At 56.5% G+C, this 25,576-nt stretch overlaps 9 protein-coding genes across 9 annotated transcripts; 4 read left to right on the plus strand and 5 right to left on the minus strand.

Annotated features, from left to right (window-relative positions):
* Positions 1–87: 87 nt before the first annotated feature.
* On the minus strand, positions 88–3,369 carry G647_06790 (uncharacterized protein; the record flags this gene model as incomplete). The annotated part of the gene is made up of 1 exon (XM_008731109.1): positions 88–3,369. One exon carries the CDS (start codon positions 3,367–3,369, stop codon positions 88–90), a length of 3,282 nt encoding a protein of 1,093 aa, XP_008729331.1.
* A 1,070-nt stretch (positions 3,370–4,439) lies between these two features.
* G647_06791 (uncharacterized protein) lies at positions 4,440–4,742 on the minus strand (the record flags this gene model as incomplete). The annotated part of the gene is made up of 2 exons (XM_008731110.1): positions 4,440–4,628; positions 4,680–4,742. 2 exons carry the CDS (start codon positions 4,740–4,742, stop codon positions 4,440–4,442), a joined length of 252 nt encoding a protein of 83 aa, XP_008729332.1.
* A 453-nt stretch (positions 4,743–5,195) lies between these two features.
* Positions 5,196–7,468, plus strand: G647_06792 (pre-mRNA-splicing factor cwc22; the record flags this gene model as incomplete). The annotated part of the gene is made up of 2 exons (XM_008731111.1): positions 5,196–7,136; positions 7,250–7,468. The coding sequence occupies 2 exons, from the start codon at positions 5,196–5,198 to the stop codon at positions 7,466–7,468; spliced, it is 2,160 nt and encodes a 719-aa protein (XP_008729333.1).
* Positions 7,469–8,863: 1,395 nt separating this feature from the next.
* G647_06793 (uncharacterized protein) lies at positions 8,864–9,736 on the minus strand (the record flags this gene model as incomplete). Its single annotated transcript, XM_008731112.1, has 4 exons — positions 8,864–9,231; positions 9,351–9,501; positions 9,633–9,644; positions 9,710–9,736. The coding sequence occupies 4 exons, from the start codon at positions 9,734–9,736 to the stop codon at positions 8,864–8,866; spliced, it is 558 nt and encodes a 185-aa protein (XP_008729334.1).
* Positions 9,737–10,439: 703 nt separating this feature from the next.
* Positions 10,440–11,934, minus strand: G647_06794 (uncharacterized protein; the record flags this gene model as incomplete). Its single annotated transcript, XM_008731113.1, has 2 exons — positions 10,440–11,588; positions 11,641–11,934. The coding sequence occupies 2 exons, from the start codon at positions 11,932–11,934 to the stop codon at positions 10,440–10,442; spliced, it is 1,443 nt and encodes a 480-aa protein (XP_008729335.1).
* A 3,695-nt stretch (positions 11,935–15,629) lies between these two features.
* G647_06795 (uncharacterized protein) lies at positions 15,630–17,597 on the minus strand (the record flags this gene model as incomplete). The annotated part of the gene is made up of 1 exon (XM_008731114.1): positions 15,630–17,597. The coding sequence occupies one exon, from the start codon at positions 17,595–17,597 to the stop codon at positions 15,630–15,632; it is 1,968 nt and encodes a 655-aa protein (XP_008729336.1).
* Positions 17,598–18,539: 942 nt separating this feature from the next.
* G647_06796 (uncharacterized protein) lies at positions 18,540–19,678 on the plus strand (the record flags this gene model as incomplete). The annotated part of the gene is made up of 2 exons (XM_008731115.1): positions 18,540–19,027; positions 19,297–19,678. 2 exons carry the CDS (start codon positions 18,540–18,542, stop codon positions 19,676–19,678), a joined length of 870 nt encoding a protein of 289 aa, XP_008729337.1.
* A 795-nt stretch (positions 19,679–20,473) lies between these two features.
* G647_06797 (uncharacterized protein) lies at positions 20,474–22,726 on the plus strand (the record flags this gene model as incomplete). Its single annotated transcript, XM_008731116.1, has 1 exon — positions 20,474–22,726. One exon carries the CDS (start codon positions 20,474–20,476, stop codon positions 22,724–22,726), a length of 2,253 nt encoding a protein of 750 aa, XP_008729338.1.
* Positions 22,727–23,245: 519 nt separating this feature from the next.
* Positions 23,246–25,119, plus strand: G647_06798 (uncharacterized protein; the record flags this gene model as incomplete). Its single annotated transcript, XM_008731117.1, has 5 exons — positions 23,246–24,010; positions 24,063–24,209; positions 24,283–24,449; positions 24,500–24,749; positions 24,928–25,119. The coding sequence occupies 5 exons, from the start codon at positions 23,246–23,248 to the stop codon at positions 25,117–25,119; spliced, it is 1,521 nt and encodes a 506-aa protein (XP_008729339.1).
* Between the last annotated feature and the right edge of the window lie 457 nt (positions 25,120–25,576).

Genomic DNA, 25,576 nt, shown 5'->3' on the forward strand with positions numbered 1-25,576 from the left:
TGTTAAAATACCTTTGTGCGCAGGCTTTACAGCCATGCTGGTGCAGCTTCCTGTGCCTACATACATCTGCATATATGGAATGCATGCCTATAGAGGATCCTCGCCTAGCAGATCTTCACCCGGGTCGAACGACACATCGGTCACCGTGTTGTCCTCCGGCTCCTCGAGTAATCGTCCTTGAGCACGATTATTCTTCTTGCCCTTTTTCTTCTTCGTGCTGCTGAAGACTTGAGGAATGTCATCATCGAAGGCTTGCATGGGAGCTGTATCTAAATTTGTATGTGCCGAGACAATTGTCGTTTGACGTTGGATGTTAGTGCTGTCATCCGCATCTTTTAGATTTGGTTTAATGATGCTCTGTGTACTGAATGAGATATCCTCGCCGAAGATCCATCTGTCTGAGGACTCTGGACTCGAGCGCCGTCCTTGATGGGCAGAGGGCCGAACTTCGATTATTGAGGTTGCTTGTCCCGAGTTGAAGGATATGGTAACTCTGCGATCTGAATGGAATGGCTGATAGGGAGAATTGGTTTCGATCTCAGCCGAGGCCAGCGGGTGGGGCGTTCTCGAGCCAACATCTCTACTAGGCCTAGGTTTCCAAAAGCCAAGCAGAGGAGGCCTTTCATTGCTCTTGTCCTCTGATTCAGCTGCGAATGCTGTCGGTGGTCGCCCGGAGGTGAGGTCTACAGCCTTCGGTAATTTGGTGGCAACCGCCTTTCGTGCATCGAAAACGGAGACAGTTTCCAATTGGCGATTTTCTCGAGGCTTGGTCATGCGGACGTAGTAGTTCTTGACGTTATTGTCGTCCAGGATGGACAATATGGACCTTCCGTCACGTCGCAGCCAACAGAACATACCCGAGCGTGCGAGGATTCTCAGGTGAAGCCTGCTCTGGTTCGCGTGCCGTATGCTGGTGACCGTCTCAGAGGCAGCACCCAGGGACTTGCTAAGGCCCGCCGCTACCGCCCTGCCACCACTTTTGATGCTGGTCGTCGAAGCAAAGCCAATACCCACTGGAGTTGCTCCAGCCAGGCCACCGTTAATACTCGGGGCTCTTCCGCGCAAACTTGCAAGCATTGGTTGTGTTCTACCTGCAAGGCTCATGGCCGAGGCAAGAAAACCTCCCGCTGGTGCAGGGTCGTGTTCCATCTTTCCTTGGGCGGGGTCGATGGGGGCAGAGGTTGGCCGACTCTTCTTGACCGCGGGTGGTGGCCAACGGAAGGACGTTTTCGGCAAGTCAAAGATGTGAATAGTGCGATTCTTGGTGAGAAGAGCGAATCTGTATCCAGTTGGCCCATCCCACGCTATGTCGACAATAGTAGACGGGCTCAAGCGCTCGTACCGTGCAATTTGCCGCACCCGGTTGCTTTCAGTCGAGGTCGAAGTTGGTGAACCGTGCGTGTATTTCATCTGCATCAGGTCCCATATGTACTGTACATCACCGTTATGATTTGCAGTCAAGAGCCCTAGGCCAGTTGGCGTGAAAGACAGAAAGCTACAGCCACCCGGTGGTTGGAAGGTGATCACCGAACTGAGCTCAGCTCCCTTTCGACCTTGACTTTCCTGAAGCATTTTCAAATCGAGGATGCTGACGAGCTCCGGGTCCCTGGATACTCCATGTTGTTCGATTGCATGCGTAGGAGGAAACTGAGCCAGGGCCAGGTGTGGAGAGTAGGCTGGAGGGCTGGAGGATTGGAGAGCGGGCTGGCTAGGACTGCCTGTATCCTTCTTCCAATAATTTTGCCATGTCTGCATGCCTTTTTCGCTGATCCACTTCGCACCTCTGACAGCTTCCTGCGCAAATCCTTTTGCGACTTTGCTCAAGAAAGTATCGACATCTGGGGAATCGACCTCGCAGTTCGACAGAGGCCTTGCGGGAGCAGTCCCAGCGTTGACATTCGAGTTCTTGCCAAAGACCACATATTCACCCAGGATCGCACCAATAGACCTTCGAGAAGAGGTACCTGCTGGGCAGAATGCCAGCCATCGCCCGTTGAGACTCAGAATGGGTGGATTCTCGGCATCGATCCCACGAGCAAGGTCGGCGGGCGAAATGTCCGCATCGGACGCGGGCCCATGAGAGGAGGAATCTCTCCTCTGCAGATGAGGTTGCAGAGTGGTCCAGTACTTGCCCAGGCATTCGAAGACGCCGGAATCCTTGCCTGTTCGGAGGGCGAAAACATAGATTTCGCCACTTTCCCCAGAAGAGACGACAACGAAATTACCGCTGGCATGGATCTTCAGGGACGATGGACGCCCGCTACTCGTAGCGACCCCTGGGAAACCTCCCGTAGCAGTGGGCACCTTCAACAGCTCAGCCACCTCACAGCTCTTGCTTAGAGAAAACACCACTACTCTGGTCTCCGGAACCTTGTAGGGAGTCCCATTGAAGGGTCGGTCTTCGGTTGGTGGTGATGTCCCGGGATGTGGAGCCCCAGACCCATGGACAACGAGCGCCACCAAAGGCCTGAGGGCCGAGAAGGGGTCTTCGCCAGTATTCCATGGAAGAAGCGTGGCATCAACTATGGTGCCTTGCACCCCGAGGAGGGCTCCAATGTGTTCTAATTTCTCCCCATTGTAACTGACAAGATGCAGCTCCCCGTCCACAGTCAGAAGAATAGCGTCTCGCAACTCAGATCCTGAGCCCGGTAAGCGGGTGAACTTCAAGGGAGCCGGTTCTGGCAGAGGTGTGTGTGGAGGGCAGACACCCAAGTCGACATCGTGGGCGCCATAGAAGTGTTGTTGAGGCAGATGAGGCAGGGCAGGAGGAGACCCATATGCAGTGATGCCATAGCCGTAAGGTGAGGTCGACATTCGATGGTGACTCGGGAGGGCCGGAATGCCTCCACCATAGCTCACTGGACGGGCGTTGCGCATGGGAGGGGAGATCGGCGGACTTCTAGCATTGAAGGCGACTCGAGTGCTGAAACCAGGCTCGTATGGCGGTGAAGAGGACGAGTTCAGGCCTGGAATGGGCTCGACTGGTGGGGTCCTGCCGTGGACAGCATTCCGAGCCCAGAGGTCGACTGGCGGAGTATGCTCGTCGGAAACCTTCTGAGAAGAGTTCGCGTCGTTCAAGGCATCGAAGGCATTGCTCCTTCTGGTTTGAGAGAATGTCTGCGGTATCTGGCCGAGAATCGAGGGTGGAGGGTTTGAGGAGGAAAACGGGAGCTGAGATTGACCCATTGACGCTGACTCTGTGCTGTTGTCGGCATTGTCGACGCTAGACAGCTGTCGGGCAGCAGCATTCTTTGTCTTCTTCTTTCCTGCTCTTGAAGGAATGGTGTCTTGCTCGGCCACAGCTTTGGGGACTCCTATGTCTGGGTGTTTGGAGTCGGCGGTACAGACTGCTTTGTTAGATGCTGGCATTCAAAACCCTTGCACTCTTGATCTAGGGCACGGCCGAGCCTGGCACCTCAGCAGGCTGCTCGAGACGGGCAGCGGGGGTCGGATCTTGCCAAATGATGGTCGAGGCGACGAATGAGTGTTGTAAGGAAGCACCCCTGCCGACGCGGGGTTGCTCGACGCGTGTTTGGAGAGCAGATGAGTGATCGATCGTCTACAAAGAGATCAGCTTCCGAGCGAACTTGGTCAGAGAATGAGCTTGTACACGTTGATAGAAGGAGTGCAGATTGCGTCTGTCCTCCATTCGTGGAGGAGAACAAGGTTAAGATGTAGTCAGAGGCAGTCAGGTGCAGGGTGGCAGTTGAGCACCGCCCGAGCCAGCAATCAAACAGTTGAGTCAGGAGGCCTCTCGATGACTTGCTTATCGCCAAATGGGGGGCTGCTGAGGACCACGAGGTCACCCGGGGATTGGTTGGGCGTGGTTGGTCGAGCTTGGTGCGGGGGAAGCTCAGATGCGCGCGGTGGCTCGGTGGCTCGGTGGCTGGGGCGGGCACCGGGCGAGTCACTGGCCTTGAAAATAGCAAGACTTTCCGTTTGCAGCCACCGAGTCCGACATCAACTCAGACTCGTCAACTGGCCTGATGTTGATTTCTACCTAGGTAGGCACCTCCATGACGCGAGTGGGCAACAGCCAGAGTGGGCGTCGCCCGTCAGGTCGCACCTGGAAGGCGACAAAGAAAAATGGCCTAAAGCAAAACGTGGAAGAAGTTGATGGGAAGAGTCTCTTATATTGAGGAAGCCATGACTTGTGAGTGCAGCATCTCAAGCAGACACGTCACCGGCCCACGTATCAGGTGCCTGTCGAGCTGCGAGTATATCGCACTCAAGATGCGGTATTGGGCTCCCTGCAATGGTTCAGCAGCAAGGCTATAGCCAGTTTCAAGACGAACCAAGGGTCATGTACTGGTCGACACTGACAACCGCTACCGAAGATCTTGGTGGCTTGCTTCTGGCCGCCTGATTCTCTCCTGAACGGCCCGAAAACAACCCATGGTACTCTCCCCAGAGCCGAAAAAGATTCCAAAGCATTGTTCTTATTTCGTTTTCTTCGCAGCGGCAGCTCGTGCCTTTGCAGCCTTCTTCCTATTGCTCCTGATCATCACCATGGCGAGGAATGTCCCAACGACTGCGGAAGCGAGAATGGTGAGGATCACCGGGATTCGAATGGCCCAAACGCGAGGAGGAAAGAGGCGCTGCAGGGGATGGTCGTCATCCACGAACGGCTATAACACGATGAGTACGCAAGGCGATGCCACGGCGGACTGCGAACATACCATGAACAGCGTCCATAGAGTGTAGTACAGGAAGACTGTGGTTGCTACCACGAGCATCGCCATGCCCACGAGTTTGTCCAACTTGGACGAGAGGTTAGCGCTTTCTGGAGAACCAGCTCGGCGCAAAGGCGGAACTCTTACCATTTCTGCAAAGACCGCTCTTGCCTTGCGGTGTGATGGACACTGGTCGAGACAGTCACAGTAGAAAAGACCTGACAAGTCGACGGCTAGACTCGTTCACGAAATTGAACACGCAGTCGCGCTGAGGGAAGGGGATGCACCAAAAAGGACTAGCTCCGGCACAGTTTTTCCGGCTCCGCGCCCCCAAATTTCTGGGATTCAAACTTGTCCATGCATGTATGCCTGTTGCCATCCTTGCCTTCAGCCACAACCTTTCGACAAACATCGTCTGTCGGACACCTTCGCCTTTGTGACAAGGTGCTGGCGAGGTGACAGTCACAGTCTAACCACCCATCCATCGATTCCATTAGTTCACCGTGCATGGGCACAACCATCATGGCAGACACCATGTTGCTCTCATCAGCCGTTCGCCTGCCCACCCCACCTCCGGGCGGTTCCTACTCTCCAGGCCCCTCGACAACCAGAAAGAGGTCTCCCCCGTCTCGATCGCCTTCGCCCAAGCGTCGTCGACCGGCGCCTGGCCAGGCGGATGATGGGGAGCGGAGGAGGAATGGCCCAGAGACGGACCGTGAAATGGACGAGCGGGAACTACAACTACTCGCTAAATTCAAACCGAAGGAGACGGAAGATGCGAGACGGAAGCCGCTGACCGCCGAAGAGAAGCAGGCGGCCGCAAAGGCAGAGTACGAGAAACTCCTCACAATGCGATCGGGCGGCACCTACATCCCTCCGGCGAAATTGCGAGCTCTACAATCCCAGATTACAGACAAGACGAGCAAAGAATATCAGCGCATGGCATGGGAGGCTTTGAAGAAGTCCATCAATGGCCTCATCAACAAGGTTAATGTGTCGAATATCAAACATATTGTTCCAGAGCTGTTTGGCGAGAATCTGGTCCGAGGTCGAGGATTGTTCTGTCGGAGTATCATGAAAGCTCAGGCCGCTTCCCTGCCCTTCACCCCAATCTATGCAGCGATGGCGGCCATTGTCAACACAAAACTGCCGCAAGTGGGAGAGCTGCTGCTGAATCGACTGGTGGTCCAGTTCCGGAAGGCATTCAAACGAAATGACAAAGCGGTCTGCCTGTCCTCGACAACATTTATTGCTCACCTGTGCAACCAGCAAGTGGCGCACGAAACTGTAGCCGCCCAGATCCTGCTACTGCTTCTCCATAAACCGTCAGACGACTCGGTAGAAATTGCGGTCGGATTGACAAGAGAAGTCGGCCAGCACTTGGAAGAGATGAGCCCACCCATAGCCTTGGCTGTGTTCGATCAATTCCGCAGTATCCTTCACGAAGCCGATATCGACAAACGAGTGCAATACATGATCGAAGTCCTCTTCCAAGTCAGAAAGGACCGATACAAAGACAATCCTGCCATTCGAGAAGAGCTCGACCTGGTGGAAGAAGAAGATCAAATCACCCATCAAGTCGACGTGGACGACATCGACATCGACGTCCAAGACACTTTGAACATTTTCAAGTTTGACCCTGAGTGGGAAGAACATGAAGAAGCGTACAGGAAGCTCAAGGCTGAGATTCTGGGCGAGGACAGCGATGCCGACGACGACGATGGCAGCGGTACCGAAGAAAGCTCCGATGACGAAGAAGCCGAACACGAACGGGCTGTGGAAATCAAGGATCAGACCAACACCGACTTGGTTAACTTACGAAGAACCATCTATCTGACAATCATGTCGAGTCTGGACTTCGAAGAAGCATGCCACAAATTGATGAAAATCCAACTCCCTGCGGGTCAAGAGCCGGAGTTGCCTTCCATGATCGTGGAATGCTGCTCTCAGGAAAAGACATACTCCAAATTCTTCGGCCTCGTCGGTGAGCGATTCGCGAAGCTGAATCGCCTTTGGACAGATCTATTTGAACAATCCTTCGCTCATTACTACGACACAATCCACCGCTACGAGACGAACCGGCTACGCAATATTGCGCGTTTCTTCGGACACTTGTTGGCTACCGATGCCATTGGTTGGCACGTCTTTTCGGTCGTTCATCTTAATGAGGAAGAGACCACCTCTAGCAGTCGAATCTTCATCAAAATCCTGTTCCAAGATCTCGCCGAGGCATTGGGCATCCCCAAACTACAGGAACGCTTCAAAGATGATATTCTTCGGGGAAGCTTCACAGGCCTATTCCCAACCGACACACCGCGCAACACCCGCTTCTCGATTAATTACTTCACCAGTATCGGTATGGGTGCTCTGACGGAGGAAATGCGTGAACACCTCAAGAACCTCCCCAAACCAGAGGTTCCTGCTTTGCCACGGGTGAAGGATGATGTCTCGGATTCGGAGAGTGTGAGCTCGTACTCGAGTTATTCGAGTTATACGACGAGCAGATCTTATTCGAGGAGCCCTTCGAACGACAGAGATGGAAGACAGAGATCGTTAAGTCCCCGGCCGAAAGGTAGGGCCACGCGCCGGTCACTCTCTCCGTCAAGATCTCGGTCTCCGCCAGCCCGTGGTCCAACGAGACGTGGAAGGAGTCTAACTCGGTCCCCTTCGCGATCTCCATCCCCTCCCCCTCGCCGCGCCGCGCAACCGAGGCGCCGCTCCCCGTCTCCCTCGGTCTCGCGGAGTCCACCACCAAAACGCGGGAGAGTCCGCACTCGCTCCTCATCATACAGTAGCTATTCCTCGCGGTCGCACTCTCGGTCGCCTCAACGGCGCGCCCCGCTCCCACGTCGGAGAGCTGACTACTCACCTTCTCGCTCTCGGTCCCGAAGCCCTAGCCGATCACGCTCACCACCGCCACGGAGGGCCGCAAGTCCTGCCGTGCACCCCTCACGCCGCCGTCTGGTACCTGTCGAGACAGCCAAACCACGTTCTCGGAGCCCACCGCGGTATACCCGTCCCACCGCGAGACGAAGTCCCAGTCGCTCTCCATCCCGATCGCGATCTCCACCACGGCGGAGAAAAGGGGATAGATACGCACCAAGCAGAAGCCGAAGCCGAAGCAGGGGTCGAAGTCGGAGCCTGTCGCCACCGAGAAGGAGGGCATCCCCGCCCAGGGCGAACAGACGCAATTCAAGTAGTGCAAGTGAAAGGTCCTGGAGTCGGTCCAGGAGCAGGAGTAGATCTCCACCGAGACGGGATGGTGGAAAGGGAAAGGGGAGACGATACTCACCTAGTCCGGTGGGACGAGGTGGTGGGGCAGCTGGGAGGGCGCGAGCCGCGGATTTCGATTGATGCCAAGATTGGCCACGATGATCTGAACGGGACCGAGGATAGAGGCGAGAACAGAAGGAGGGTAGCAATAGCACTGGAAATTTGAACAGAACCTGAAAGTGAGAGCGAGTGGAGGGGCAAAGTGTTCCATCGAATGGCTGACGGACATCCTTCCTCAGATGGAGCCGGGGGTCAACTGAGTGGTTCATACTGTTTAGTATTCCGTATCTGGACACTTGCTCTTCTCGAGCCCACGGGTACGTGTACTGTACCAATCAAGCCAAAGCCAGCAGGCAGGTGCTTCCCTAGTGGGGTTGTAGTATCTGTGATCGTGGTCTCATAACGCCGTGCCAATCCTATCCTATCGTACGGTGGTGTATCATGCATCATGCATCACGTCGCTTGCAGCTCGCTTGCCTGTCCTGTCCTAACCTGTCCTGACCTGTCCTGACTCGTCCCGTCCCATTGCCACACGGGATCCTTGTGTGTCGTGTGAGAACCCAGATCGACTGATTTTCGGCCCAAACGCCCGACGCCGATGCCAAGCGACAGTCGGAAGCAAAAGAGGTGATGTGGTTCAATGGGTGCCTGTCCAGTTCCTTGCCTTGTGGTAACAATCCCCCCAGTGGTTGGCGGACCCGCAAGAGGCGTTGATGTCCTGGCCCTCGCCCTCATCCTCTCCTCCTTCCAACATCCCTATTCCTGATACAGAACACTGAATCCGATCCTGGTAGTGATACTGTACCCAAAATTCCAGGCCCGGCTCCAACTGCCCATCCCGTGCTGCACACCTGTGGACGTAAAGACCAGGGACACGGCATGGAACTTCGTCTTGATCGTGATCGTGATCGTGATCTTCATACCGTATCGTCGTCGTACGCGAACCTCACGTCCTTGAGTCCCCTGCCCCGTCTGTACCCGCCGCCACTCCACCCATCGGGCCCTCGCACGCCCATGCTCTGACAAAACTGCTCATCGCCCTGCGGTCTCTCGTTCTTCGTGTTCCCCGTCAACATGCTCTGGATGCTCATGCAGACGCTCTCGACGGACTGGACGGGCGACCAGCCCGCCGTGCCGAGCAAGTCCAGGCAGATGATCCCGTTCGAGTAGATGTGTGGGTGGATCGGGACGGGGCGGCCGGCGAAGGGTTTCTCGCTCGATTGAGGGTTCGACGGGTCGGCGGGGGAGGGTGATTGTCTGATGAAGACGACTTCGGGGGCTTCTACTTGCGCCAGCGGTCGGCTTGTTAGCTCTGATGCATTGCAGCGTGCGGGGACGGCATACGCCGCTCTCTTTGCCCAGAGATTCGCCAGGAGGTAGAGGGGTCAGGAGCGTAGGACACACCGATTGGATAGGACTCGGAGAACAGAAAGCTCAGGCGGTAGATCTGGTTCATATACAACGGGTTGGAGTCTAGGACACGGATGTCGACAAGCCATTCTCGGAAGTCATCTGCTTTGACGAGGTCGATGCCTGGAGGCAGTTTTTGCTTGACCTATGTATGTAGGAAGACGTGTCAGTGTGTGTTGTTGGTTTGCCTGTCAGCTCGAAAGATATCGTTGCAGCGGTTGAGCAGCCCGGAGAAAATCGATCAAGTAGGGTGCCTGGGTGGTGGGTGGATGTTACCTTTGTCAGTTCCTGGGGAAAGGTCAGCGGTTGTCGGGACCAGTACTGTGGGTATGGCTGCCCTGGCCATCACTCACCTTCCCTAATCTCTTTGCTGCGAACATGGCGTAGAGATGTGGTGTGCCCGAGGTTTGTCTTCGCGCAGGAAGTCGCCCCGGTGGAGATGCGAGGCTGAAGTGGCTGAGTACCAGAAGATGTCGATGCAGATCGGAGTTGGAAATGGGTGGCGGATGAGGATGAGAAGGGACAAGGAATCTGACGCTGTAGACTGTACTCTCTCGCCTTGTAATCCTCGTTTGTAGTCTTGTAAGCGCGCTGTTGACTGTTGGCGTTGACGTGTCACGAGAGAAGCAGATCACCAAGATGCGAGATGCGGGATGCAGGCGGCGGGCTGAACAGCGCAAATCTGACAAACGAGACAAACGAGACAAATTAGACAAATTAGACAAACCAGGGCCCCGCGCCGCCAGTCGCGCCACCTTCCTTCAGCCGTGGATCTTTCACTCTTGTTTCACCAGCTACTGCAGGATGAGTGACGACGTGGTGGCCATGACTATACTTACAAAATTATTTTCAACGCATATCTCATGGCTTCATCATGGCCACAAAGCAGAGGTTTGCCTGGTGCGCCCGAAGGTCGCTGACATAATTGACGGCAAAACTGGGATTGACTATCTTTCATTACAGTAGGATAAAAAGGCACCGAAGAACTCGTCACTCCCTGGGTATAATCCGACAAGGCCAGATGCGTGTGACGTCGCGTGAAAGCAATCAAATGGTGAGATGGTCAGTAGCGCTTTTGTCTCCTCATGCCGTCGCAACCTTGGCCTCCTCCTTCTCCGGTGTTGCGCTCTCAGATGGCGGGGTGGCCGATCCCTCCGGATTGACACCTTGGGTGATCTGGGCGTTGATCTGCTGGACTGAGCCTCGACGAGCACCCGTCTCATCCTGGAACAAAGACCACTCTCCAATCAGCTCGTCGGAGAACTGGTCCAGATCCAAGCCAATCATTTCCACCTCGTCCTTGACGCGGAGATGCAGGCCAGGGATATATTTGAGGATGGTGAGCATGATGTAAGACAGTGTGAACGACCAGGCGGCAATGGCGGCAATTTCGGCCAGCTGCTTGGCGATCTGGGTGCCGTTGCCGTCGATGCCTCCGTGCACGACCGTAAAGCCGTCGAGGGATGAAACTGATGCCGAGGCGAAGATTCCAGTGAGGAAGGCACCGCACATGCCGCCGATTCCGTGCAGTTTGAACACCTCAAGACCGTCGTCGATATGAAGCCAGTCGTTCACTGGCTCGAAAAGGTTGACCACAATGGCCGTGATGAATCCAATCGCTGCTCCGCACCAAACTGAGACAAAACCAGCGGCGGGGGTGATACCCACGAGGCCAGCGATAACACCCTCGCACGCACCAACAACGGAGAACTTGCGGTGCTTGATGTAGTCCATCATGACCCAGCCAGCTACACCGGTCGCCGCAGCCATGTTGGTGTTCCACACCGCCATCATCGCGCGGACACTGGCGTTAAGGGCAGAACCGCCGTTGAAGCCGAACCAGCCGAACCAAATCAGAACTGTTCCGAGGAAGACGATGGTGACGTTGTGAGGCTTGTAGATGTGCTTCTCCCCATAGCGGCTGCGTTTACCAAGGACGAGAGCGTATGCCAAACCAGCGGTGCCGCTCGAGATGTGGACGGGCCCGCCGCCAGCAAAGTCAAGAGCACCAAAGGTGAATAGCCAGCCATTTGCATTCCAGGTCCAGTAAGAAATCGGGCAGTAGCAGATGGTCGCCCAGCAGAAGCCGAAAATAATGGAAGGAATAATGCGACCACGCTCGAACGAGCCGCCGACGACGATCATGGTTGCGCACGCGCAGAACATTAGCTCGTAAAAGGCGAAGACGATATCAGGGATGACCGCAGAGCCCCAGGATGGCGCAGCCATGACCTGAGAAGAACGTCAGTCTGCCATGTCACCGTGGTGGGCTCGTGTCTCTTACATCGATCATGCCGAAGTTCTTCAGGGTGCCAATGAAGGGACCGCCGTTTCGAGAAAAAGCAAGCGAGAATCCCCAAAATGCCCATTGGAAGGTGCAAACCGCCATGACCGTCCAAGCCTGGAAGACCATTGCCAGGGCAGACTTCCGGCGGGTCAGGCCGCCGTAGAGCAGACCGATACCAGGGACAATGACAAACACAAGCATGCCCATGATGACCTGGTAGACGTAGTGGAACTCAAGGCCGGTGTATGGGAGGTTGACATCGGTCACTTGGGGATCGCCACCGTTGGCCATACTGGAGTTGAACTCGGGCTGAACTTGGAGTCAGTACAGGACGCGAAGGCCAACAGTATCAGCCAGGACATACCCATGATGGAACCTCTACAGACGCCATAGCTACCTGTGCTGTCGCGTGTCGGGCTCGAAAAATGGTCCCTGCGGTCTACGAAGTAGTGTTGGGGGAAGAGCTGTGGATATTCTGCAGAACAGGCTCTGCTATATACCGTCGAGACGGGAGGTAGTCGGGAGGAAAGCGCGGCACCGCGACCACGCAAGCGAAGAAATTTCTTACCAACACGACCATCTCCACGCTACCCACCGCCGCCAGCACTCCGTTATTCTTGGTGCACACCACAAGGGCTGACCTCAAGCGAGTCGCAGGAAGAAGGTCAGTTCTGGCCGGCGAACGATGCGGGAGGCTTTGCGACCATGCCCCGAATGGGGACGCGACAGCCGAGTTGCCCTGGACTAGACCAGATTGATAGAGATAAAAACTGGCCGTGAGACCCATGAGATTGGCTGGGGGCAGTATCTTGGTGCAAATACTATTTGGAACAAAGGGCTCCCTCCGTCCTCGTACCTGGCTCCCTCGTGGTCAACCGTAGAGATTAGCGAGCCTTGCTGCTTCCCTTATCAGTGGGGTAGAGCCAAGACCCGAGCCAAGCCCCGTATCGCTGCCGCTGAGCCAATCGCGCGGGCGATTTCGGGACAAGCACGACTATCGCAGCTTCCTCCCGTTGCTTCTACTTTTCTTCTTTGCGCAGGTGGATCGACCATCGGTTTGGACACCGGCAGGCTTATCAACACGCGGCGCGGGTCGTCTGTGCTACGTCGAGTCACGACATCAGGAGAGCCATCCCACGCACAGCCGTCCGTATGCGGCCACAGCAGCTCGGACCCTTTGCGAATGCTTCTCGTTGGTGTGAAGCAGCACATGGCAAGAGCCGAGAATCAACAGTCGAGAGTCGCGACGACCAATGACACCGACATCGGGTTCACATGTGGGTGACGTGTCCGCCAGTCCTGCATCTCTCTGTCGGGCTCTTGCGAGTTCTGGACTGACTATTGCAGAACGACTACGAGGCGAGACGGTCAAGAACATCTCCGTCTATGGGCCAAAGGCCGGATAACCAGCGCACTACCATCTCACCCAGGACTGGGTACGATGTGTTCACGACTCCTCTACGTCTGTCAGCAAGCCGATCCGCTCCATACCTTCGGGAACCAGTCAAAGACAGTACCACATACGCACCACGATTCCAAGACACGGGGAAACTGGGGTACATACCTTGGGTGCCTGGTAAGCTTTTCAGCTCCGTACCCCAGACCTTGCAATGCTTATCTCTGTCGATCAACCAGACTCTTGATGAACGAGACTGTACATGGTCCTTGCCGCATCGTTGATGATCGAATCGTGAGGTCGACCCAGATTTCGATCGGGTGGCATAATGCCGACTCGTGGCGTCGCGCAACATCGTGTTGACGTCTTCGCCGCCCTGTTTACATCGAGAAATTGAGAACCACCCACCCTGCTTCAATTCCAACCCAGCGCGAGGCTCTCTTCAAAAATGCTCCAATCCTTCTGGTCAGGTGGACTTTGCTTGTGTGGGAAACATCATACGGCAAGTGCAGCCTCAATGCTAGAATATCATATGGTGAGAAAGGGTGGCATACCCGCCTGATATACGACTAGCGGCGTTTGGTCCTCTTCCTGAGACACGTCCAGTAGGTATGTCGGGGTTACGGTACCTCTTTCCCTGCCAGATATGTATCTCAAGCCAACCCAGTCGAGCCTGCGGCAAATCATGGACGGATATTTGCGTGCATGCGGCCTTGGTTTACTACGTCTCATGGGCATTACGATCTTGACTCCCTCGACTGCCACTACAATGAAGATAGCACATGGTCTGCGTCTCGGAAGCAGAACTGAAACGGTAAGAATTTGCGATTCGGTGCTCATGCTAAAACAAAAGGCAGTGTTATCGATAATACAGAGAAGCTCGCGCTCCGGCGACGTGCAATGACACCGCCCATGCTTATGCACATCAGCAGCCACAGTCTTCACCCGACTTGCCCCTGAAGGCGACGCCGCAGAATGTACATTTCGCCGCGCTTGATTGTCGTGGATGCACGAGCCGCATGCCACATGTCGTCCCTCGGGTATCGATTGCGGTCGTCCCTGGTCAGAACTCATCCACAGACCCGGCCAAGGATCTCAATTCCCACAGAATCAAGACATCGAGGACACCATTCTTAGTGCTCATCTGTACGGGTCCTCGGCTGTCCATCTCTCAGGACTTCGTGGCCGTCTTCTTGCTCGACTTCCCCAGTCCAAGCGCCCTGGGGATTCTAGCCCACGAATCTTCAAACAGTGCCTCTTCCTTCTCTTCCTTATCGACAAGATGCTGAAGCGATGCTGGCAGGTGAGGTTTCTTAATCGTCAGTGACGGCTTTTTGGCAGGCTGTTCTTGTTCTTGTTGTTTGATTGCCTTGGATGGTCGGATGATGATTCGGAGTCCTCTTGGTCTAACGCCACGCCGTCCTCGTCAGCATGTACTCCATAATGGCAGGGGCTTGGGGTGCTTACAGTCGACCCCACGAATCTTCATATATTTCGCGCTCGCTCTCGGCCTCGTCTACCAGGTTCTGAAGCGGGACTGGAAGGCTGGAAGTCGAACTAGTGGATGACCGCCTCCGGGCTGCGGTCGACGCGGTTTCTGTTCTGGACGTGGGATTCATAGTTGATATACGAGTCTGAGTATTCGAGTCAGGAGGCGTAACTAGGCTGTTTCGTGGTTGGTATTTATCGGTACGAGATGTAAATGTGTGTCTATGTGATATACAGGGCGGTGTGTATTTCTTGATTGTGTATATAGTTGTGGTTTGTCCTTTTTCTCGAACCATTCACCCGATCTATATATACCTATACCCACACGTACCAGCTCGACGATATCCTCCTCCCCGTGGGGTCAGGAGGACAACGAGCAGGACAAGTTCCCGGTACAGCGCACCAATGAGATAAAAGACTCTCGCTCGCTCGTTCGCCCGGTCCAAACTCGGCCCTCTCGCCCTATCGCCCTGTCGCCTGGGAGAAGACTCTTACATCACTGGGCGAGGATTATCCGGTACAAAGTACGGAGTAGTGACACTACCGATATCACTCAAGAACGAATATCCTAATTGTCCTTGACGGTTTGATCCGATAGCAAAGCATACGGATACTGGAAAACCAAAGAAAAAGGAAAAGGGGAAGAAAAGCATTGCGGCTAATGTGGATCGAACACAGTCCATCATGTCCATGGTCCTCACGCATTGCGCACATGACGACTTCGCGGCTCCTTGCAAGGTTATTTGAGGAACAGATCGGATCGAATTGGGGTTGGATACCATGTATGAGTCCCGGCACAGGATGGAGGACATGCGCGGTTCTTCCCAGAGCGGCCAGGAAATGGCACCGCGCTCTCGACATTCAGCGTCTGATCCCTTGAAGCAAGCACCCCGAATAGGTATCACAGCGGGCCAATGGCTCCTTTGGACCGATTGGCACTTATGCAAAGACTGGCTACTGAGTACAGAAAAACACGCAACCGACCGGGCGAATGAATCGGTCATGCATCAGCTACACCTACACCTACACCTACAGCACCAGCAGCGAGGCCGTGCTCGTTCTCGTGCTCGACCCCGTGCTCACCTTTCCCCTCCTCCTCTAATTACAAATTCGCCTGGATGACTCCCTGCCCCGCTGGTTCCGACACCGACCGCGACTCCGACTCGGCATACCTCAGGTCCAAGCCCTCCAGGTCGCCATTGTCCCGCCATTCCTTCAACAGCTTCAAGAACGCAGGTGCACCCCCTCCGTAGCTGGCGTTCTGGGCCACCGCGGCATCGGCGGTGCCCTCATTGTTATAATACCCCGGCGTGCACTCGGCGAGGAAGTCGGCCCTCAACTTGGCCATCTTCAAGATGGTGTCGATCCAGGCTTCCTCAGCCTCGAGCGTCGGCTCCACGGCGACGACGCCGCGCCTCTTGCACTCGGAGATGACGTACGCGAGATGCTCGGCCTGCTCGCCCGTGACGTGCAGAAAGTTGGGCGACAGCGCGGCCTGGACGATCTGCACCCAGAAACAATTGGGGAAGTGCCGGCTCGTCCAGCCGTGGAGGGTGCGGGTCCCTTGCTTCCAGGCGTCGGTGATGGTGCGGCCGCCGCGGCCGTAGATCTGCATGTTGGCGCGGTGCGCGTACTCGGTCGAGAGCTCGAAGCCCGTGGCGTAGACGAGCGTGTCAAGCTCGTACAGCTGGCCGTTGGCCACGACGCCGGTCTCGGTGATGGCGTCGACGCCCCGGCCCGCCGTGTCGACCAGGTGCACGGTCGGCCGGTTGAACGTCTGCAGGTACTCGTCGTGGAAGCAGGGCCGCTTGCACAGCTGGTTGTACCACGGCTTGAGGGCCGCGGCGGTGGCCGGGTCCTCGACGACGGCGTCGGCGCGCGCCCGCACCTGCTCCATCTTCTCGTAGTCGGCGATCTGGCGCTCGGCGGCCGCGCGGGCCGGGTCGATGGGCTCACCGTCCATGGTGGGCGTGGCCCGCGCGAGCAGCTTGTGCAGGATGTCGGTCCAGCCGTCCTGCACGAGGTCGACGTCGGTGATGCCGCCGTTGACGATGACGTTGAAGTTGTCCATGCGCTCCTTTTGCCAGCCGGGCTTCAGCGACGCCGCCCACGCCGGGTCCGTAGGCCTGTTGCCGCGCACGTCGATCGACGACGGCGTCCGCTGGAAGACGTACACCTCCTTCGCCCACTGGCCCAGGTGCGGCACGATCTGCACGGCCGTGGCGCCCGTGCCGATGATGCCCACGCGCTTGTCGCGCAGCTTGTGCAGGTTCCCCGTCGTGTCGCCGCCCGTGTAGTCGTAGTCCCAGCGCGACGAGTGGAACGAGTGGCCCTTGAACGACTCGATGCCCGGCAAGCCCGGGAGTTTGGGCCGATGCAGGGGCCCCGCGGCCGGGATCACGAAGCGCGACCGGATCGTGTCGCCGCGGTTCGTCTCGGTGGTCCACAGACAGGTCGCGTCGTCCCAGCGCATGCTGTGCGTCTCGGTCTGGAACAGGGCCTTGTCGTACAGCTTCCAGTGGCGGCCGATCATCTCGGCGTGGCGCAGCAGTTCGTTGGCCCGCGCGTACTTCTCCGTCGGCATGTAGCCCAGCTCCTCGAGCAGGGGCATGTAGATGTACGACTCGATGTCGCACTGCGCGCCCGGGTAGCGGTTCCAGTACCACGTGCCGCCAAAGTCGCCGGCCTTTTCAATGATGCGGATCTTGTCGATCCCGGCCTCGATCAGCCGCACGGCCACGAGCTGCGCGCCGTAGCCGCCGCCGATGATCACCACGTCGACCTGCTCGTCGACGGGATCGCGCGTGAAGCCCGGCTGGACCCACGGGTCGCGCAGGTAGTGCGCAAAGGGCCCGTCGTGCTCGACCAGCCGATACTGGGCGATGCCGCCTTTCGCCTGGCCATACTTGAGCCGTTTGTCGCGTTCTTCGATGTACTTGTTCCGCAGCGCGTCCGGGTCGAAGGGGAGGTCCTTGGGTTTGGCGGCCAGTGAGATGTCGGAGTCCAGCGCTGTCTGGGGAGGCTTGGGCCCTAGAAGGTCTGATGGGGCGAGGGTCTTGACGTCGGCCATGTCGGTTGGAGTGAAGCTCTTCTTGGGTGAATAGGCTTCTTGGTGGCAGTGGCAGTCCTCACGACAACGAGCCGTGACCGGTCTCCGATTTGTTGCTGAAGTCCTCGAATCACCTGCTGCCGGTGATGGGGAGGGATATCTAGTCCAGTTTCTTCAGGGCCGTGCAACCGAGTCTGATAGTCAGTCAGCCAGCCAGCCACTCTGCTGCCAGATGTCAGTCAGCGTATCAAAACGGGTCGATGTCGACGTACTCATACGACACGATCGACGGGGGGGGAAAGAGTCGATGTATAACACCCAGATATCGTATCGTCCAGGTAAACTTAGGGATATGTGCCCGACTGTGTCCTGAATCATGCCGCGGCGTGTTCGCGGTTATGTATCATGCATCTTGATCCCCCCCCCCGCCTTTGTGCATTTGTATCCGAATGGGCCAAGGCCTCTCACTTTACCGAACCGAGGCCTGGAATGCGACCCTGGTAGACGATGGTGCAGAGGATGTGATGGTAATCCGAGCTCGTGTCCTCGACATGGTGTTGGGCGCACAGGAGTGACTGGACAAAGGATGACTAGACGTTGTCTCCTGTGCCAACCACGACGCTCCCTACCTCGGCAGCGTCTGTACTGTAGTGGAGAGCTGTAGTTACAAGTACACTAATTAGTCGAGGCTCAACAGGATGACCTCGCTTCCCGCTTCCAGCTTCTTGTGGGGTCGGTTCTTATGCGATGCTCCGCACTCGGTATGCAGGTATGTATATTGTCGTGTCGGTTGACTCGCGAGGGGGTCTGCTGGAAATAGTCCCACGCAGAGTCAGAATAGTGGTTACACAGGTACACAGCTACACAGAACGTGTCATCGATAGACCATCACGGATCTAACAGTCAGCCCAGGCGAGACAGTCATCGACCACCCTTTGAATAACACCTGCAAAGCCAACCAACATGCAGAGCAACGGAGACGTATCCAGGTCGTCGTCGGCACCCGTGGCCTACATCACCGGCGGAGCCAGCGGGATGGGCCTGGCCGTGGCGCAAGAACTGAGCGCCCAAGGCTGGAACCTGACCATCGTCGACCTGAACCAGGCGTCGATATCCTCGGCCCAGCAGCACCTTGACGCCGCGCGGACCCTCTTCGTCAACGCCGACGTGACCGACTATGAAGCCCAAGGCCGCGCCTTCCTGGCCACGTGGGACAAATGGAAGCGGCTCGACCTCGTGTTCGCGAACGCCGGCATAGGCGACCGGATGAACTTCTACGCGCCGGCCACGACATGCCACCCAAACCTGCCCGGGATCCCTGCGAAGCCGAACGAGCTGGTCATCGACATCTGCCTGAACGCCATGGTGTATAGCGCGTATCTGGGCCTACATTTCTTCCGGCAGAATCCGTCAAAGGGAGGCAAGATTGTCTTTACGTCGTCCATGTGCGGGTAAGGAAGAACTCCGCGGCGAGCGGGCATTCCGTCCGTCTGTCTTCATCCTATTCAGTTTCCCCTCTGAGATCGTCGTCGTCGACGTCGTGGTGGTGGTGGTTGCTGTTGTGTTATGTTGTGTTATGGTTGTGCTTGTACTCAGTCCAGTCACGCATACTCCGTACAGTGTAGAGAGAGAAACGCACACACATACACACACACACACACACACACACACACACACACACACACACACACACACACACACACTCTTACACTTTAAACAGGCTGTACCCCGGCGACAACATCCCCCTGTACACGGCGGCGAAACATGGCATTGTGGGACTGACGCGCGCCATGGCCCGACGGTTGAGCATGCTCGGCGAACCCATCACCGTCAATTGTATCTGTCCCGGGCTCGTCGACACCGGGTTGACGCCCGCGCTGATGGCCGTCGCGCCGCCGGAATACGTGACGCCCAAAGCGACCATCGTGCGGGCCGTCATGGGGTTTGTCAAGGGCGACGATGCCGCGTCGGGCCAAGTCGCCGAGTGTAGTGTCGACAAGATCCATTACAGGGAGCAGCCTGCCTGGGGAGACGAGGCGGCCGAGTGGATCATGACGAACAAGCTGGAGGCCGAGATGAAGAGGAGGGGTATGAAGGTGTGAATTATGAAGTTGCTGGGTGAAGACGTCGAGAGGGTTAAGCGCGGCAGATTAACTTGAACCACGTATGCCAGTACTGGTACTGGTACTGGTACTGGTACTCCTACTCCTACTGGTACTCCGTGCTTTGATGCGAAGTGTCTGTAGTGCCTGTAGTGTCTGGAGTGTCCGTACTCGCCGAATCTTGATGATATCGGCGTCTTTCCGAGGGGATTCAAAGTCGAGCTTCAGGTTCAGGGAAAGGGGGTCCATTTGTAGGCTTCAGTACGGAGGACAGTACCAAGGAGCCACCACACCCCCCCTCGCCCCCTGATAAGGCCCCCTGCGCACGCTGGGCTCCCGGGGGCCATGCATCCAGCTTGTTTTGTCCTGAACATGTACTCCGTAGTGGACAGAGTACCCCCTCGTACAGCAAGGCGCCTCTCACTGTCCCTGTGACTGCCCCAGTGTCAGAGCACGACCCAGAATGTGTCACCATCACACCATTCCATTCCAGCCAGGCCTAGATTAATTAGCGAAGCCTTGCATGCCACACCATGCCATGCCGTTGCGAATGATGGACGCGCGGGGCCAAATGTCCCTCGGCGGCGCACTCACTATGTTGCTGCTTCTTAACTTCGCGTCCTCAACAAACTCCGCCAGAATAATGCTTGCGCAGTAATACTGTACGGTGTTTGCAGGAGCATCATTCACGGCCCAGAGACGCCGAATGCTAATTAACAAGACGGCCACAGTCACAAGCCAGAACATTGTCCGTACTAGTACTACATCTGGAACACATACTACAGTCACGCGAGAATGGATCATCTGTACGAGAACGACCGCGGCAGTCAAGGAGGCAGCATTGTCGCCTCATGCGCGCCGATCCAGGTGCCCTTCCTGTGCGAGTACGAGTATGACCACGACTGCGAGTTCACAGAGTATCCCAGCCAGAAGGGGTTCGACAAACACAAGTTCCTCGGTCTGGATTTCAGCCAAAGACCGCCGGACGAGACGGCCTCGTTCCTCCAGACATGGCTGTACTTTGGCCTGCTGGGCCGCGTGCTGCGCGTCCCCCTGACGATGGAAGACTTTGTCGACCGCACGTCCACTCCGCCCACGATAACCACTCGGCGCAGCCTGCCATCTTACCTCGAAGCGTGGGCGAAGAAAGTCAAGGCGAAACACGTCCAGCAGATGGAAGCCGATCTGGAAGAGGCGAGATCGTTCGTGCTTTGTATGCTCGAAGCCGGTCACGCCTGCCCGCTGCCCAAGGAGGTGGTCCTCTCCATCATGGTCCTCGGGGCCACATTGAGCTTTGCCATTGACTTGAAGATCGAGAGCTTCCCGCCCAAGAACAAGACCGTGATAGCCGATTGGGGCATGTCTCCTCTCATCACGGCCAGACTCGTCCGGAATGGCTGGTGTATCAACGACGTGCACCGCCTCTGCGACACCGTCAGTCCGCCGACCGCGTTGCTGGCCGCCGACATCGTGAGGCAGGAAGTGGTGTCCAGGGAGACACACGACGTTTGTTCGCCGGCCGGCTGCATTTCACGCAACATCGATGAGTCGACGTACGAGACCAAGCACGTCGATCCCGGTTGCCAGTGCGACTCGGTCGCGGCGCCTGTTGATCAGGTAAAAGCAATTCTCGACCAAGGGGACGTCCCCGTCATTCTGGTTCGGGAGGAGGGAGGTGGCCATATTCTGGGCCTCGAGGCCTCATCCTCCCGAAAGACCAAATTTATCGCCATCTCGCACGTCTGGGCTGACGGCCTTGGGTGTACGACGGGGAACTCGTTGCCGAGCTGCCAACTGCTTCGCCTCCACCGTATGTGCAGCGACCTGTTTCCCGAACGGACAGGAGCATCGCGGCTCTTCCGGCGAGCAGACGCCCCGCTGGGTCTGTGGATTGACACGTTGTGTATTCCGAGAGAGAAGGCGCACCGTCGCTTGGCGATTGCCCGGATGTCGGCCACTTACGCGGGGGCGGCCAAAGTGCTGATTCTGGACTCGGAGCTGTTGAGCTTGACCAAAGACATGCCTGAAAGGACCATTCTCCTTCGCTTGATCGGTAGCAGCTGGGACCGTCGCGTCTGGACAATGCAGGAAGGTGCCCTAGGCGCCAGCGGACTCCATGTGAAGTTGGCAGATGGGGTTTTGGACGTTTCAGACGCCGTCAAGAGACTGCAGAAATCCTCCGGCTCCGGGAGCCTTGCAACGGCCGTGGTCGACCGAGACGCGACGATCCTCTTCCAGGAGTTTGAGCAGCTGCGCAAAGCACACTCGAAGAGTTACTGGCGTGACGGTGTCCCAGCGATCGCTGCTTCATTGCGGATCTTGAACGGCCGTTCCACATCCAAGGAGGGTGACGCATATATATGCCTTGCCGGTATGATGGCACTCGAAGGCGACATCATCAAAGACCTTGATGCGACGCCCGTGCAAGAGCGGACCAGAAAGCTGCTGTCAAGCGTCCGGTATCTTCCCAAGAACATCATCTTCTCGCCTGGGGTCAAATTGGAAGAGGAGGGCTTTCGCTGGGCTTGCGCCTCGTTCTGGAAGTCAAAGTTCACCTTCAATGAGCTCAATGAGGTGGCTGAAATCCGAGAAGGCCTTGGTCTGCGCGTCGAGTTTCAAGGTTTCGAGATAGAGGCGGTCCCGCTGCGCGATAATTACTTCCTGTTCCAGTCTGTTCATACCAAGATCTGGTACAGGGCAACACTCGACGGATCCACGCCGTTGTCGCGACCCACCAACATAGCCCCGGGTTCAACCCTCGGTATCCTGTGTCCAGAGCGCGATATCATCCGCCGAGGAGCGGGAGGCCGACAAGTCCCTGCGGCTCTTGTCTTGATCACGGCGAGAAAGTCGGGTCTGAAGGACATGTTCAGCAAGGATGCCAATGCCCTCCACTGCACGTACATTTCTCAAGTTGTTCTTTCGACGCCCACCGCTGCTGACATGGGAGGGGACGCATGCCGTACGCTCGCTCGCCGACCAAATAATACCCAAGAGCCGCCCGGGATGGGCATCGTGTACACTCCGCAGATCTGGTACGTATCATGAGGTGCTGCCGACTGTGGGATGTACATTCTAGCATTCGAGCTGACCAATCTCAAGCTGGTGCATGGAACGCTTGATTCCTGGGCGACCTCGCAACCAAAGACGCATGCTGGCACCTTTAGATGATCCGGAACCGCTGCTACAACTGTGACAGTTCGCTCTTGACCAAATGAACCTCCCTGAGGGGTACCACCGCGAGGCAAAGTGTCTTCAGAAGGATCAAAGATTGGACAGACATGCAGGGCCATGTGATCGGTGCGCAATCGGTGTGCCGGCTGGCCCGTCGCCATCAACCTCAACCACCAGCCCGGTCTGGAAGATCCCCGGGTTGCCCACATTTTGCCTTGTGTCTCATGTGGGGACCTTCGACTGCTGCGTCGGACTGCGGGCATACGAGACATAAAGTCGCAACCCCCTCATCTATAAGTCGGGCTATGGACCACCCAGGCGCGTCGAGGCAGAGCAGACTGCTGACCTGTGGTGGTGCTCCTATACACACCTATTGTAGGTGATCTTGCCGAAATGGACGTTGTTCCAGCAATATGGTATCTTGGCGGCGCCCTCCTACTATGGGCCCTGGTCGATTGTGTTCAGACGGCCCTACGACCAGGTCTTCGAAGACTGCCAGGCCCGGTGTCCGCGCGGTTCTTCCGATTCTACCGAGCCTCTCTGGTCTTTGGAGGAGAGGCACCGGAGAAGTACAGACAGGCTCACGAACGATACGGCCCTGTCGTTCGAGTTGGCCCGAATCATGTGTCTATCTCAGACCCATCTGCGATCCCGCTCATCTACGGCATCGGCCTTGGAAACAAATTTCTGAAGACAAACTTCTACGACACCATGAGCCCGTTCTACCAAGGCAAAGTCATGCCCAGCGTCTTCACGGAGCGTGACTCCGACGTCCACCGCAACTTGAAAAGACCCGTCGCCCAGCTGTTCAGCATGACGAATATGCGGAACTACGAGCCATATGCCGACCAGTGCACCGGCATCTTCATCGAAGCCATGCGTGACCTGGAGGGTCAACCAATCGATCTGGGTGCTTGGGTGCAGTGGTACGCCTTTGACGTGATCGCCTGCATGACCTTTCAACGTCGATTCGGATTCTTGGAACAGCGCCGGGACGTCGACAGAATGGTTGGCGACCTTGACAGCGTGCTGCACTATGTCAAAATCATCGGCCAGTATCCCGAGTTGCACCCGTACTTACTCGGCAATGAGAGCCTGGTGCGGACTCTGAAATGGTTGTTCCCCCAGATACCGGATCCTTTGCACAGTTTTCTCAAGGTCATTTTCATCGACCCCACAGGCTGTCGGTGCATACTGATCATGGGCGCAGATCACCGAGGATGAAATCGCGCGGTATGACAACCAGCGAGGAGAGCGGACCGGCCGAACCGATTTCCTCGCTCAGCTCAGAGAAAAGGAGTCCAAGGACGGACAAATTCCTCACAGGGACATGATGAACCATCTGGCCAACAATCTCGTTGAGTCTCACCACAAACTCGATCCTCGAGCCGTAGTGCACATCATATGCTAACTTCTTCGCCATACGGTAGCTTGCGGGATCGGACACCACGGCCGTGTCACTGCGCGCATGCTTCTACTACCTCATCAAAACGCCCGCGGCATATAAGCAGCTGGTGGCAGAAATCGACGCGGCAGAGAAACAGGGGCAGCTTTCACCTTATATTTCGTACGAGGAATGTCTCAAACTGCCGTACTTGTATGCCCCTGGAGACCGAGCCGTCCCTTCACTCAACTGACGCATCCCAGACAAGCCGTGATGAAAGAAGCCATGCGGCTACACCCCGGGGTCGCGTACCCGTTGGAGAGATACGTCCCTCCCGAGGGTGCAACGATCTGCGGCGTCGAGCTGCCGGGCGGCACGAACGTCAGCATCACGGCACCGGTTGTGCACCTGGATAAGACGGTGTATGGCGAAGATGCGGACGTCTTTCGACCAGAGAGGTGGCTGGACGCGGAGCCCGAGCGGCTGAAACTGATGGAGAGGAGCTTCCTTGCGGTGAGTCTGCTCACATTTGCATTGTTTATCCCTTCGACGCTGGTCAGGTTTTCATCGTTAGCACTCCGGAAGCTGTTCTTTCTGCGTCATCGTCACTCCGAACGCTGTCCATTCTGTACTATCGTCATTCCTGATGGAGTCTTCTGACCGACCGACTAACTGACTGACGATTTCGCAGTTCGGTGCCGGAGCACGGACCTGCATCGGCAAGAACATATCCATCCTCGAGATGGGCAAATTCATCCCTCAGATCCTGCGACATTTCGATCTCGAGTGGGCGGCCGATCACCCCGAGTGGAGGACCGAGGCCGTCTGGTTCTGGAAACAGGCCGGGGTCATAGTCAGATTCAAATGGCGGGGCAAGTCTTAGGGCCGCAGGAAATGATCTGCAGGAGTCGGGGACAGGTCAATCAATCGATGCGAGGAGAGAGGAGAGAGGACAGTTTGGAGCGGTTGAACTCCGGTCTGAAGACTGAGCAAAATTGACAATTGTATGAAATGTACAAGTTACGGTACGTGCAGTTGTGGTCACCCGTAGCAAAGGCCCAGAGCAGCTCACGCTGCTCTTGGTGTCTCAATACTCGGCTGTAGTGGTTCCGACCCCGCCTCGCCCACACAGTCCTGCATGAGTTTCGTGCTTTTGACGCTTCGTGCTCAAACGCGATCAAAACAGAAAGGTATGGAGGTAATCGAGGTCTACTTGGGAGCTGGCCACAACAACTCGACCCTCGTCTTCACCGGCCTGCCTTTTACAGTACTGGTGCTGCAATGGCATAACGGGTATCTACCCTTCTGTCCCCTCCCAAACGCTGTGCATGCGCATCGGT

The sequence above is a fragment of the Cladophialophora carrionii genome, assembly GCF_000365165.1.
Source record: "Cladophialophora carrionii CBS 160.54 unplaced genomic scaffold supercont1.5, whole genome shotgun sequence".
Taxonomy (NCBI): domain Eukaryota; kingdom Fungi; phylum Ascomycota; class Eurotiomycetes; order Chaetothyriales; family Herpotrichiellaceae; genus Cladophialophora; species Cladophialophora carrionii.